This window comes from Centruroides vittatus, unplaced genomic scaffold (assembly GCF_030686945.1).
Source record: "Centruroides vittatus isolate TY-2023 unplaced genomic scaffold, ASM3068694v2 contig_351, whole genome shotgun sequence".
NCBI lineage: Eukaryota > Metazoa > Arthropoda > Arachnida > Scorpiones > Buthidae > Centruroides > Centruroides vittatus.
The window spans coordinates 1,764,850-1,778,456 of NW_027122174.1; the positions used below are offsets into that span (position 1 = coordinate 1,764,850).

Sequence of the window (13,607 nt, forward strand, 5' to 3'; positions counted from 1 at the left end):
GCATTAGAGGAATTTATAACCTGTAAACTCGTAACAAAAAACAAAATGAATCCGGACACAAAAACGACACGATTAGCTGACTTTTAAGCCCCTATACTTTAAGATCGTCTCTAGGTTCGCATAGGCCTACCTACAGACAAATCTTAAATATTGCACGAATGACGGGATCGATGTACCGGTCGTGATGCAACAAAGCTGAACAGATAAGAACACTTCAACAACACGTCGTGAGGTGCAAATCTCTTTTCAAACACTAGGAAAGACGACAGAATTAAAAGGAAAACATGCTTAACTTTATTAATTAATAAACAGTCAATCACCCGATTACAATCAACGTCACCGGATGAGAGATGCCGTCTTTCAAATTTCGATCATCATCGACGCAATAAATATGAAACGATCTCACAGAGATTTTTCTTTTTTTCTTCTTCTTCGATAATTTACAGCACTTACACTAATGAAAGTGTCAAAATAACAAATTATATTTAAACTGTATGGCAGGAGGCCAAACGTGGCTCAAAATGTTACAAAAATTCGACTCGTAACCGACGAATCGACGGCCGTTACCGGCCGTATCGCGTATAGATGTTTAGTTAGTTCGCACATCAACCGCTACGTGGTCCTTCTGGCGCTGTCGGCGTTGATTCGGTTATCCGTTCGTCTTGAATGGGGAAGAAAAGGAGCCAATTAGAAACTTAAAATGCCCATTCCGTTTAACCGGAAGTTACGTGCTACAATCAGTGACCATCACAAAGAACGAAAACGTGCAACGGGACGACATTTACCTAAGTAGGTTTTTTTAGTGCTTACATTTCTCCTCCGTCCGTTTCCTCTTCCGTTTCCGAGGGTCCTCTTATGGCTTGGTACCACTGGTTGGTCAGGTCTGTCATCTGCGTTTTGCAGTCCTTCACCTCCTAAATTAATGGTACAAACGGTTTTCTTAAATTATCGGTCTAGTTACGGGGTAACGCAAACAAATTAGTTTATATTTAACACAAGTCGTCACGTGATTTTCGACACTTCTGGTATCAATATAACAAGTACGCTAAAACTCCTTCAATTTTTGTGTACAAATTACAAAGGTTACGGTTGCTTTTAACACAGAAAACGGTAACTACTCGAGCGTACACTAATTAGGAATTTTTTAATGTATTACTCAATAACTTGTATCCGTAATTAGTGACTACGTGCAAACTTTTGCTAAGATTTTTTTGAATGTTCCAAAAATTTTTCTACTTTTAACAAATTTGAATAAATACTTCGTTACCGATTACAATTTTTCTAGACAGAGAGCACCTTTCTAGAAGATTGGTGTCGATGCTTACGAGGTATTAGATTAACCAACTCGGTAATCCCCTGGAAGAGCGGCTCAACCATCAATCCTCTGATGGCATCATCAGGGAGTCCCACGTGGACTTAAAACTACTCATGTCCCGGGATGGGGATTAAAAGATCCCATATACAAACCTCCTGAATGTACGAGATTAATTACGCTGGCATCAGTTCCAAAGATGATAATCACTTCTTTGTACCAATCTTCTAACGAGAAATTGGCATATTTTGGTGTTGAATTTCGTGTACAGTTTAAATATATATATATTTTTTCAAATATGCAAAACGGTTAGAAAGAACAGAATGCGAAATTATTGAAATGTTTTACTTTCAGCAATGAAACTAATGGGTCGGCAAGAGTTTCATTTATTAATATATTGACGTTATAAAAGTCACTTGGTCGATAGTTACAATCAAAATAATTGATTCCACGCCTTTACAGATGAGGAAAAACGCGAAAGAATTGGCTGGGCGAGAGGAAACTACGAAGTAAAATGGATAAAAATCTTCTAGACTTAAAATCACGAATTTTTGTAGTAAAAACGATTTTAAAAGATGCACAGATTTTTCATTACAAAATATCAATGCCTCTAAAGATCATAAATCGTGATGATTAGAGTGTAAAACCTATCTTTGAGAAGGAAGGAAGATGCCCCGGAAGCTTCGAGTCGCGGTGAAACAAAGACACTTCGATAAGTTTTAGCTGAAAAACCGAAAATGTTAGGGACGAATTTTCAATTTATAAAAAAATAAATAAATGTACTGGAATATAATACGACTAATAAATGTAAAAGACTAAGCTGGTTTTTTTTTTTATCAATTAGGCAAGTTACATCATATTACATACAATATTCAAAATGGTTCGACGTGAAACAATGTCGAATGAGTCCCTACAGACATACAGAACGTACTTCAAATAATGAAGAAGAAGAAAATCAATGGCGTGTAGAAGAACAGAGCGAGCTGCTTTATTCTGTTAAGCAAAATCAATGGTGTTTATCCAAGCGAACTCCTAAAGTCATTAACCTTCTACAAGACCTCTCAGCGGTATCTTATTTAGACCCTTAAAAATATCAAATTTGCAAGAAAATATTCAAAATTTGGCTAGAAAGTGTGAAAATCATCATCGTCTATGAGACACCCAGTAGCAAAAGCAAATGAAAGAATAAACTGTAGTAAAGTGGCCGGTAAGATAAGTGACACCTCATCCTTTTTCCAAGTATCTGCGACACGTGTAAGAGATGTTTTATAGCTGGCAGGTGTTACAAATGCGAGTGGAAGTGGAGTAAGAACTTCCATCTTTTCCCTATTAACCGGCTCCAAAATGATGTCGAAAACTTCATTAACGGCTTTCATTGATCATTCGATAGGCATTAAGGGGATGACAACTACTAGAATATGCAACTACCAGCGGAAGTTTGTGAATGGAATGCTCTCTTAATTAAATCGAACGCATTCAATTGAAATAGTCCTCAACCTTTGAAAAAACTTTTTTTTTTCCAATTAAAGTTGTCTTATTTTTCATTCTGTTCTTTGCAGATCCGCACATTTTGATTTTCTCAGAATTTATCTAAACTGTAACGATTAAAGACTGCCGTCGGATGTTTTTTTGTTATTAAAGCGGCTTCTAAAAACATCAAAATCATCATCTCGAAAGGAACATTTTTGGATGTATTTGTGTCGAAACAACTAGATACGCACAACTCTCCACGATGATAAAATATAGAAGAAAGAATCATCGAGAGGAAACTACGAAATAAAATGGATGAAAATCTTAAATGTTTGGATTTAAAATCACGCATTCTTATAATGAAAACGTTAAATGCACACAAATTTTATTACAAAATATCAGTGGCTCTAAAGATAAATCACGATGATCGCAGTGTAAAAAACATAGATTAACCTTAGTTTGCACTAGTATACGAGCATTATTTTATGCGAAACATTCCGATGATGATGATGATGGAGGAGGAGAAAGAATAAAACTTCTATCCCCCTCCTTTCATCGTTATCTTATGAACTGGAATTTCTTATTTTCAATTACGTCAAAGGCACTTAAAGCGTACTAAACAGCAACCAGACGAGACTTTCCACTCGGGATAATCAATGAAAATTACACCACAGATTACATTATAAAAAGAGCACGTCATCTACCCATTACAAAAACGGGATTAATAACTGAATAAATCATAATAAAGCCGACTCTACTCCACTCCTCTTACATTTTATATAGAAAAAAGTCGATGGAAACGGCAGGCAAACATAACAGATCAGCACAAGTCCAGCTCTATTTTGGTGGAGAAAACGACCCCGGAAACCGAAGATCTCGTTTTAACAATCTTCGAAAAAGCATCGATTATATCGACTCGAATAGCCAAGAAGATCCTCTTTAAAACCATAAAATTCTATACTAAATGTGACATTAGGAGAGAGAAGAGACTAAGGAATCGATTTTCAAAGTTATATATAAAAAGTTTCAGTAGAGAAATCACGAAGAAAGCTTCGATTCTATTGAATTAAATTGTTGAAAAGTCAAGAAATCAGCCAGCAGAGGTTTCTATGCCCTTAGATACTCCTTGCAGGTACTAAAAATTGATTTTTGAGCATTAATTAATTAAATATTTTATCAGAACACACGAGTAGAAACATTGATAAAACTGAGATTTATATAGATATATTTAAATTTCCCAACTTGTATAATAATTAAGGATGGCAATTAACATGGATCTTACGGAGCCAAATTATCATTTGCAATTCAACATCGTTACAGATTAACATCACAATGCAACTGATAATTTAAGCCATTCGGCATCCCTTTTGGCCTTATCTAACCCATTTAAATGGTATTAAAACATAATTATAATTAAGAAACAAGAATTTCGTTGGTAAATTAACACTAAGAACATTTCGGACGATAAACTGAAGATACTTTATTAGAAAATTTATCTTTTTTTTAAGGTTGCAGATAGAACTCTCACCTGGTTTCTGTTTATACGTTGGTTGTTTTGGTTTCTCTTGGATCAATGCTACAGCTAAGCTTCTAAAAAAGTCGATATAAATGAATTCCAGTTTTTCGTAATAACAATTTTTTATTCTAAGCAAACAAACCCGTATTTATTTTCATTTTTTTTTTATATCAAGAAGTTAAATATCCAAAATACATTCCCTTTCAACTTATGTAAAATAAGATTACATTATCAATTATTTTGTTTTCTGTATTATCTTGTGTGTCCCTATAGCTTAACATTCATTACTAACCTTTAATCCCTCGCCAGATTTCATTATTTGTTTTACTTTATTATCCTTCCAGTAGCATAATAAATGCAGAACACCAGAATCTTATTTTTTAACGATATTTACTACACTACTCAAGCATTAGAAAAACTTCAAAGTATGCTATGTAGGTCTCATCTAGCTATAGAAATATCTGCAGCTGGATGAATGATACTTTTAATGAAATTTTATTTCTGAAATGACTTATTATGTTATATTATAACGTTCAGAAGGTTCATTAAACGTTTGGTATTAATAAACTGGCAAAATCAGCTCTTAATGGAGCAGAAAATACTAAAAATATTTTTAAAAATAACATATATGATTAAGTTTATATATTGATGCTTCGAGATGTTTCCAGCCATCTTACTATAACAGGAGAGATAAGATCATTTACTAACAAACACATTTTATATCTATAAATTATACAACTTAATTCAAATTTCTATCTGGAGTCATCCTTCTTCTGAAATCTCTGGAAAAATTTGCTAGGGACGTGGACAATACTTTGAAAACTGCATCCATTCGTAGATGTATTATTGATTATAAAATAATATTGGAAGTGGCAAAAAATAGTCTCTCTAGTTCATCTTTGGCATTCCTTCACAAATTTTATTCCAACATGTATAAGACAGCTTACTCATAGAACAGTCTCTGAAGACAAATCAAACTCAAAATTACTTTAATTTTAAATGTTCGTTCCAATAAAGCATAAATCCAAACTCAAATTATGAAAAATACTTAAAAGTTATCTACGAATACACGCTTAAAAAGTAAAATATGATTTTCGACGGCATCCGGCTTAATAGCCGGAAATCGTTGCCGACCACATTTTGTCACAAAGTTTGCATCTAAATGTTTCTTGACTTAAGATATTAATAGCAGTTTATTTAATAAATTCCATACGAGCATTCAAGTTTTCATAGTTGTGTTAACAGTTGTTTTGTATAGTTAATTTTTTATGACATGTGAAAATTTAGTAATGGTTTGCCTTTCACCTAGACACACTTGTTTGAATGGTAACGATCACAAATTGCAGTTTGCAGAGACTAACAAAAAGATAGAATGTTTTACTGCAAAAACTATGATTAAGTTTCTTTAAGAATTTTTCACCTTACAGATGTAATCGAAATAAATTTTTCATTCATTTTAATAATAATAAAATTAAAACTTTACAAAGTCCTAATTAAAGAAAGCCTTTAAAAATTTATACAGAGTGGCACAGATTGGCCATACAACCCTTTTAAAATGAAGGGAAGAATGTTTCGTCAAAACTTAAAATTTTGATAAGTAAATTGAATACGCTCTATTGAAATGACAATATTTTCAACTTCTGGTACCAACAGAAATGAGCTTTTCGGGCCAAAAAATCAAAATTTTTTAATCGGAACATGGTATTTTTTTTAGTTAGATTTTTTAAAAAATAAGAATTTGTCCCAAATGATTTTTCTGAAAGTGTCTCTGTCAATCATAAATTATCTTGAAAGTGTGACATATGGAGAAAAATAACACCCACAAAAATATCTTATTACAAAGTATTTTTATCAATATTAATGTACCCTCAACATAGATGATAATGCTAATTATGAATGAATGAAATGTAGAATTTTGTTACCTAGTATGAAATACATAAAAAAATAATAATAAATAAATATTTAAAATTATAAAATTAAAACTACAGAATTAGAAATTATTTCATATATATTTCTTAGTAAGAGTTTAACAGAATACATGTGTACATAAACTGGCATAACTATTCAGTGCCAATTTTAACTGCTGTTCAATCAAAAAATACTCAAACCAAGCACAGTTCCCACTGATGTAAACATCTAATCTATTCAAAAAAGAATATTTTGCTCAAATAACTTCATAAAACAGGCTATATAGATCACTATGACCTCTTTGACAGGTGTAACTGAAAACAAGTAGTATATGAAATGAAAATGCAAACACAGGCATAATGTTTACATTTCAGGAGACTCTTGAGAAGATTCAGCCAGCTGAAAAGTATGTTGATGAAACAGTTTGTAATAAGGTTTTCCAAAACGAGTTTGTCACACTTTTCAGATCACTTTACAGGCAATTGAAGCATTTTCAGAAAAAAAAATGTTTGAGACTTGCAAAATTGAGACAATTTTGCTAGTTTAATATGATTCTAAATGTAAAAATATCTGACTTTTGGCCTGGATGGCCCATTTCCAGCAAGTATCAGTTGCCATTTGATAGAGTGAACCCAATTTATTTATCAAAACTTTTAGGATTTTTGATGAAACTAGTTCTCTTTCATTTTAAAGGGGGTGCTCACCTAGTTTGTGTCATCCCATATAATTCATTTAATAATAAAGATTCCAATTACTAGTGTTTGATAGATTAGCGTTTGTTACAATATGTTCTGGATCCAAACTAAACTTTTTTGATAAATTACAATTAATTTTGGAAACCAAGACAATCACTTAAAAGAAATAAACTGCATTGTTTTAATGTAATTTAATTAAAATCTCTACAATATCATGTCCAAATGAAGTTCCTCAAATTCTAAAGGTCCAAACAAACCTTTAAAATGCATCAAAGAATTTTTTTTCCAACTGCATGAGGTCAACTTAAATTTATCATGGTAATTAAAATTAATTTAAAAATTAGAAAATAAAAATCAATAAAGAATTGCTTGCATACTTTATGATTGTATATTAATTTACCTGATGATGAAAATTGATAAACTGTCATTTTATCATAAGTGTAACAACAAATACTTCAAAAATAAATTATTTATATAAAAAGTAAGAAGCCTTTTTCAATTTATTAAGTTGTTATAAATAATCCTCTTCCATTAATTATAAATGAAAATGATTTAACTACACTATCAATTAAGCTTGGAGTCAATAAAAATCTAAGCCTGTTTGGTGTGGTCGGGCAATACATGGTTAATGAGTTCTGGGCCGCTTAAGATATATATTTTTAACTTATTTTAATTATGATTAAAACCAATTTGAAACAGTTGCATGTTATTATTTGTGATTCAGTTGGTTCTGGTGACTTGTCTAATGTTTAAACTAAACTAGTTTTTATATTCTTAACACATTGACTGCTATGAGAAGCATAACATGATACACACAAATTTACCACAATAGCCTTCAGCATCAACAGTTAGTTTTAATAGCCAGTGGAAGTGCTTTTGTTTCTCATATCAATGTAACTTCTATGGAGCTTAAAATATACGGCTGTAAGTAATTGAAACTATTTTTGGCCTGTAGCTAAGTGAATCTACAGTTGATTCTCAAGGGTCTGAAATGTTCATAATTGAAATTCAATGAAATGCAATCAAACCATAGCTAATATATTATTTATATTTAATTAAACATAATGCAACATTTATTGCATTTTCATTAAACACAAAAGCAATTGATTTTCTATACTTAATGTTGAAAATATCAAAAATATGATTTAAAAAAACATTCTACAACATAAAGAAAAATAATTGTTTACATCATAAGTTATTCTTTAACTAGACATGAAGAAATTGAAAAAATTTTTTTTATTGCATTGTATGCAGTGGAATCTCAACTGGGTTGTTTTAGATTAAGCACGCTTTCAGTCAGTTTTTGCAAGATTTTCATAACATACAAGGTGCCTATGACATTTCTTATTACCTACACTTTTTAACACAGGTTCACTTTTTCTGATTGTGCATGCATTTGATAATTTTAGACAAATAATTTTAATTAAAGAATGCGCTAAAAAGGATTGTTGATGTTTTAAGTTTTAATTATAAAAATTTTAATTATCTTTTTATGCTTTTTAAGATATGTTATTTAAAATGTTAATTCACAAATTTACCCATTAGGTTATAAGTTAATATAATTTTAACAACAATAAATAAAAAGTAAGGGAAAAATGAACAACCATGCATGCACCCATCTTAAGAAATTATGTTTACCTCAAAAAATCTTCTACTATGAAATGCAAATTAGAAGGTATGTTCTCTCTCATAATTATACGAGTAGTTTAATGTACCTTTTCAAAAACAGAAGGGGCATTGCGAGCCCGAATTCATATTAACTGAAACTGAATAAATAAAGAATGAAAAAACTGCCTAGTGTCTGATTGATCGCACTTCATTGTGCTAGAAGAAAAAAAATATATTAATATCTTATTAAATAAAAAAAAATGTAGAGAACTTTAATTAAAGCAACAGAAACACTCACAGAAAGCAAAATAATGAATAAGTATATCATGAAACTTTGCACTTAATTAAACAAGAATAAACTTTTTTTCATATGAATCTGTATATAATGACCATGGCCATTAAGGCCAAGTGAATCAAATAGTGCTTCTCAGCTCAAAACAATAGAAAAAAAAATGTTTTTTTCCACTAATAACACATTAAGGGATACTTAATGACTTAATTGCTATCATATTCCCAGATAAAATACTTTTAGCCATAAGGAACCTAATTTTTGTTATCATTATGGCAGTCAATGTCTTAAAATATACCTTGGGTGAGTTTTGGGCCACACTATATTTGCTTTCTGGACCTAAAAATATTTTTACAAAAAAATTATGGTTGTCATAAATTTTATAGAAACTGATTTTTTTCCATTTTTGACTCTCTGCCGTGTTCCCAAATGATCGTATTCAGTGTCCATTGTAGTTTTGACTAGGCCTATTATGGAGACAATCAGTCAAGAAGGAATGGGGTCTAAAGTATCCAAGATTCACCTCCCTGAAAAGAATGCCCAGAGTTTCTTGTCCCAATTTGAACCAAAGTCCATTGGAATGGTGAGCCAACGCCTTAATTGCCTTGGTTGTCTAATGTCCTAACTGTTCGGTTAGGATGTTATCAGTTCGTCATCATTTTTGGGATATCAAACAATACTAATGTTACAATATTAAATGCGTAGAAGTAATCACAAAAAAAAATGTGTCTTCTTTTAAATCTTAACGTCCTTTTCACAACACTCGGGAAATAACTGTCTTTACGGCGGAGTCGACCTTCTTTTGTAGACTGCTCTTCCGCCTCGATATGTAAAACACGGTTAAAAAATAAAATAAATTTTAAATAAATGAATTTTGTCCTGGCATGTTTTAATTATATTTTTAATTGTAAATTAAATTTAATGATTGTGCTGAAAACCTTGGAAATATTTTTTAACCGTGTTTTACATATCGAGGCGGAAGAGCAGCCTACAAAAGAAGGTAGACTCTGCCGTAAAGACGGTTATTTCCCGAGTGTGAAAAGGACGTTAAGATTTAAAAGACGACACATTTTTTTTGTGATTACTTCTATGCATTTAATATTGTAATGTATGAATTTTGTCCTGGCATGTTTTAATTATATTTTTAATTGTAAATACTAATGTTGTTAAAATCAAAACACTTATGGTAACATAATTTTGAGAGTGTAGTTTATTAACTTCTCACTTTCCATAAATTGTGGCAATTCTCAATTTATACTTAAAGTTTAAATATTCAAAATACCTATGCATATTAAAAAAAATTCAAGACAATATTCATTATTTTTATATTACACTATCAGATAAAAAATACCAAACAATTTACATACGAACAAACACTTAGTTCTAATATTAATTTATCTTTTTTGCTATTTAATTCTCTAAACAATTTTAGTTGTTAAAAAATATAGATCATAAAGAGATTATAAAACTTTGTAATGAAAAAAAAGAAACATGCCAATTTTTAACTCTTTACATTATCTAGAAAGCCATTGCACATCCTTCAATAAAAAATTCACTTTAAAAAGTGTAATTTATAAAAAAAACAAGGTTCTTAAAGTAAAACTGATAAACTGAAATTAAAACACAAGAATCTACATAAGTAAATCTGCTAAAGTGTAATACTACAGCATGCATCTTATTTATAAATATAGTCCTAGCAGTCACAAATGTGAAGAAATTATTGAGTCAGCTTAAACTCAAAGATTCTATTAACAGAAGTGTTTTCCACATGATGAGGACACAGAAGGCTTTTAACCCTTCAAACCAAGTGACTACATGTAGTTTCTACTTAGTTCACACACATTCAAATGCATTTATGCTTTTTAATCAATTTTTGGAAGATTTTAACACCTTACTTTGTTAGTCTGTTTCAATGGAACACTCAAGAATGACAAGAAAATTTCTATTCATTTGCTGTTAAGGAATCAGTATTTAAATGAAATTCAGTATAAATTTCATGTAATTGTATCATTTTTTATTTATTTTTTGATGAAAACTTAACTTTAACACTTCATACATTTCCTGTATTATAGTACTTTATTAATGTGTATCAAATAGATACAGAAAAATATTAATTCTCCAAGCTAAAATGTTCAATATATCTATCTACATATTTTGAAATAGCTAAAAAAATATTTTAGCTTTCAAAACTAACTTAATTGCAATATTCTAAAAAATTTAATTACCTGTTGTGTGAATCTTCTAGTAAAAAATGGGATTAAATATTTTACATCTAAGCGCACGAAACCAGTTAAGTTAGAATTCATAAAATTGACTTCGTATTCTTCCTCCGTCAGCTCGGACAAGTGCTCGGCATCTATGGTTTGACCCTGAATAAGTCATTCATTAATAAAAAGCTTTCTTTATTTTATCAAAAATTTTAAGTAACAAAAACAGCTAGAAAATTCTGTAAATATACATATAAAAATCCTAACCATTTCTTTAGTTTTACTCAATGAAATTTCTCCTCTTCCTTTCCTCCTCCTCCTACTACTACTGCTTCTCTTATCAGCTTTAAGAAACTAAACAAAAAAAAATTTTCAAATCTTTACTAATAAATTCTCTTAAAATCATTAAAATGATAAAATGAATAAAGAAAAATTCAAAATATAAGCACACTTTTGATAAGGTAAATTGTTTTGTTAGTTTATAACAAATTTAACAATAAATTTTGAATTTTTAAATGTTTAATTTATTCAAACAAATATGGGCTAAAACTAGAACTTAATTAAAATAAAACAATTCCAATGAGAATATTTGTGTATTTTAGAAACAACCAAGATTTGACTTTGTTCTTTAATATTTAAGAGAGAAATATTTTCGCCAACTTACTTTATTGCAAGTTGAGAGCAAACCTACCAGGTGTGTAAGCTTATATCCACTGTTTGCCAATAGATGGTGTAAATGAGCATACTAAGCTACCATGGAGATGCCATACTTTTTTTTTGATGATTTTGACATCTGTCAACATTAATCAGTGCACATCATCGGCAATTTTCATACAACAACATACATTTTTCTTTTGGTAATCGTGTCTAGTTTTGTGCCAGAAAAAGAGTTTATGCGGCAAGCTCTGCTTTTCTGCTTCAATTTGAAGAAATCAGCTGCTGAAGCACATCGAATTCTTGTGGAGGCCTATGGCGACAGTGCCTTATCGGAAACCACATACAGAGATTGGTTTTATCAGTTCAAAGACGGCAATTTTGATCTGAGCGGCAAAAAGCATGAAAGGTTGAGGACCATCAATTGCAGGCTCTTTTGGATGAGGACGATACCCAATCGCAAAAAATGCTTGCCGAGCAATTGGGTGTTACTCAACCAGCCATTTCCATGCGTCTACATGCCATGGGAAAGATTCAAAAGATCAAAAAATGGGTGCTGCATGAATTGAACGATAGGCAGATGGAGCGACACCAAAACATATGTGAAATCTTGCTTGCCAGACAAAAAGAAAGTCGTTTCTGCATCAGATTGTAACTGGCAATGAAAAGTGTATATATTTCAAGAATCCTAAATGCAAGAAATTGTGGGTTGATCAAGGCAAACCATCAACATCTTCCCCAAGACCAAATTGCTTTGGATGGAAGATGATGCTGTGCGTTTTGTGGGATCAGCAGGGTATCATCTACTATGAGCTGTTGAAACCTGGTGAAACTGTCAATGCCCACCGCTACCACCAACAACTGATCAAATTGCACCGTGCTCTGCATGAAAAAAAATCGGATTATCAGCAAAAACATGACAAGCTGATTTTCCTCCACGACAACGCACCATCACATGCGTCAACATTGGTCCGAAACTACTTGGAGACACTCAACTGGGAGTGCTACCCCATCCCGCTTATTTACCAGACCTGGCCCCTTCCGACTATCACCTGTTTTTGTTGATAAGCCATGCGCTCACTGAGTAGCTCTTCAATTCTTACAAAGACATCCAAAAATGGCTTGATGAGTGGTTTGCCTCAAAAGAGAAGGAATTTTTTTGGCGTGGTATCCACACATTACCCAAGAGATAGAAGAAATGTGTCGCTAGTGAAAGTACTTTGAATAAATTTGTTTTTGTTTTCTATGAAAAAAAACGTGTGTTTTTCTGACTAAACAACAGCAAATTTAAGCTTATACACCTGGTATTTTTACTCCATTAAAATTTCTTCCCTTATAAATTGCTTATTGATTCTATTATTCCCACAATACAAACCAAAACTTGAAAATTATTCTTATCAATAAACCAAATATACCCTCTACTGAAGCTTCTAAAGAAATGAGTAAGTCCTTTGGCCTGAGCACTTTTGAGTTTCTCTCTCTTCTTTGGGACAGATATAAAAGGTATTTTCACAGAAAATGAAACTGAGCTCAGTGACCTAGAGTTTACTGTTTTGGCTTGACACAAAAATACAAAATGTGGTGACACACTTCTAACATTATGTCTACAGCAGTTTAAAACCCACAAATTCGAAGGAGGATGTATACATCCATCATAATATGACAAAAATGTCAAGTAACATTTACAACACTCCAACTCAAGCAACAAAACTTGTACATGTGCAGCTGCAGGACACTCTTGTGTTTTCAAAATTGATTTTGTCGTGACATGGTACATGTTAAATGCCCATTGTTAAGATCAAAATAAAAATTTGTCGTAGAGATTAATGTAAATTGACAGCAATTGTCAGCTCCATTGACATGTTGCATTTGACCAGAATACAACAAAAAATCTGACCACAGATTTTACATGACAAATTTTAACCTCAAATAGCTCAGCCCATAGATG

The 13,607-nt window shown here is 31.5% G+C and overlaps 1 protein-coding gene across 2 annotated transcripts in view; it reads right to left on the reverse strand.

Annotated features, from left to right (window-relative positions):
* Positions 1 to 271: 271 nt before the first annotated feature.
* The window catches only part of Nhe1 (Na[+]/H[+] hydrogen exchanger 1), a 59,092-nt gene continuing 45,756 nt past the window's right edge, over positions 272 to 13,607 (reverse strand). Inside the window, exons 14-17 of one of the 2 annotated variants that reach the window (XM_067269523.1) lie at positions 11,273 to 11,359; positions 11,024 to 11,167; positions 811 to 914; positions 272 to 661 (exon numbers count right to left, since the gene is read on the reverse strand). In XM_067269523.1, the coding sequence (XP_067125624.1) occupies positions 613 to 661; positions 811 to 914; positions 11,024 to 11,167; positions 11,273 to 11,359 (384 nt within the window). In that variant the 3' untranslated portion in view covers positions 272 to 612. Of the gene's footprint in view, positions 662 to 806; positions 915 to 11,023; positions 11,168 to 11,272; positions 11,360 to 13,607 lie in introns of those variants that run through there. The other variant, XM_067269524.1, reaches the window with a different exon arrangement.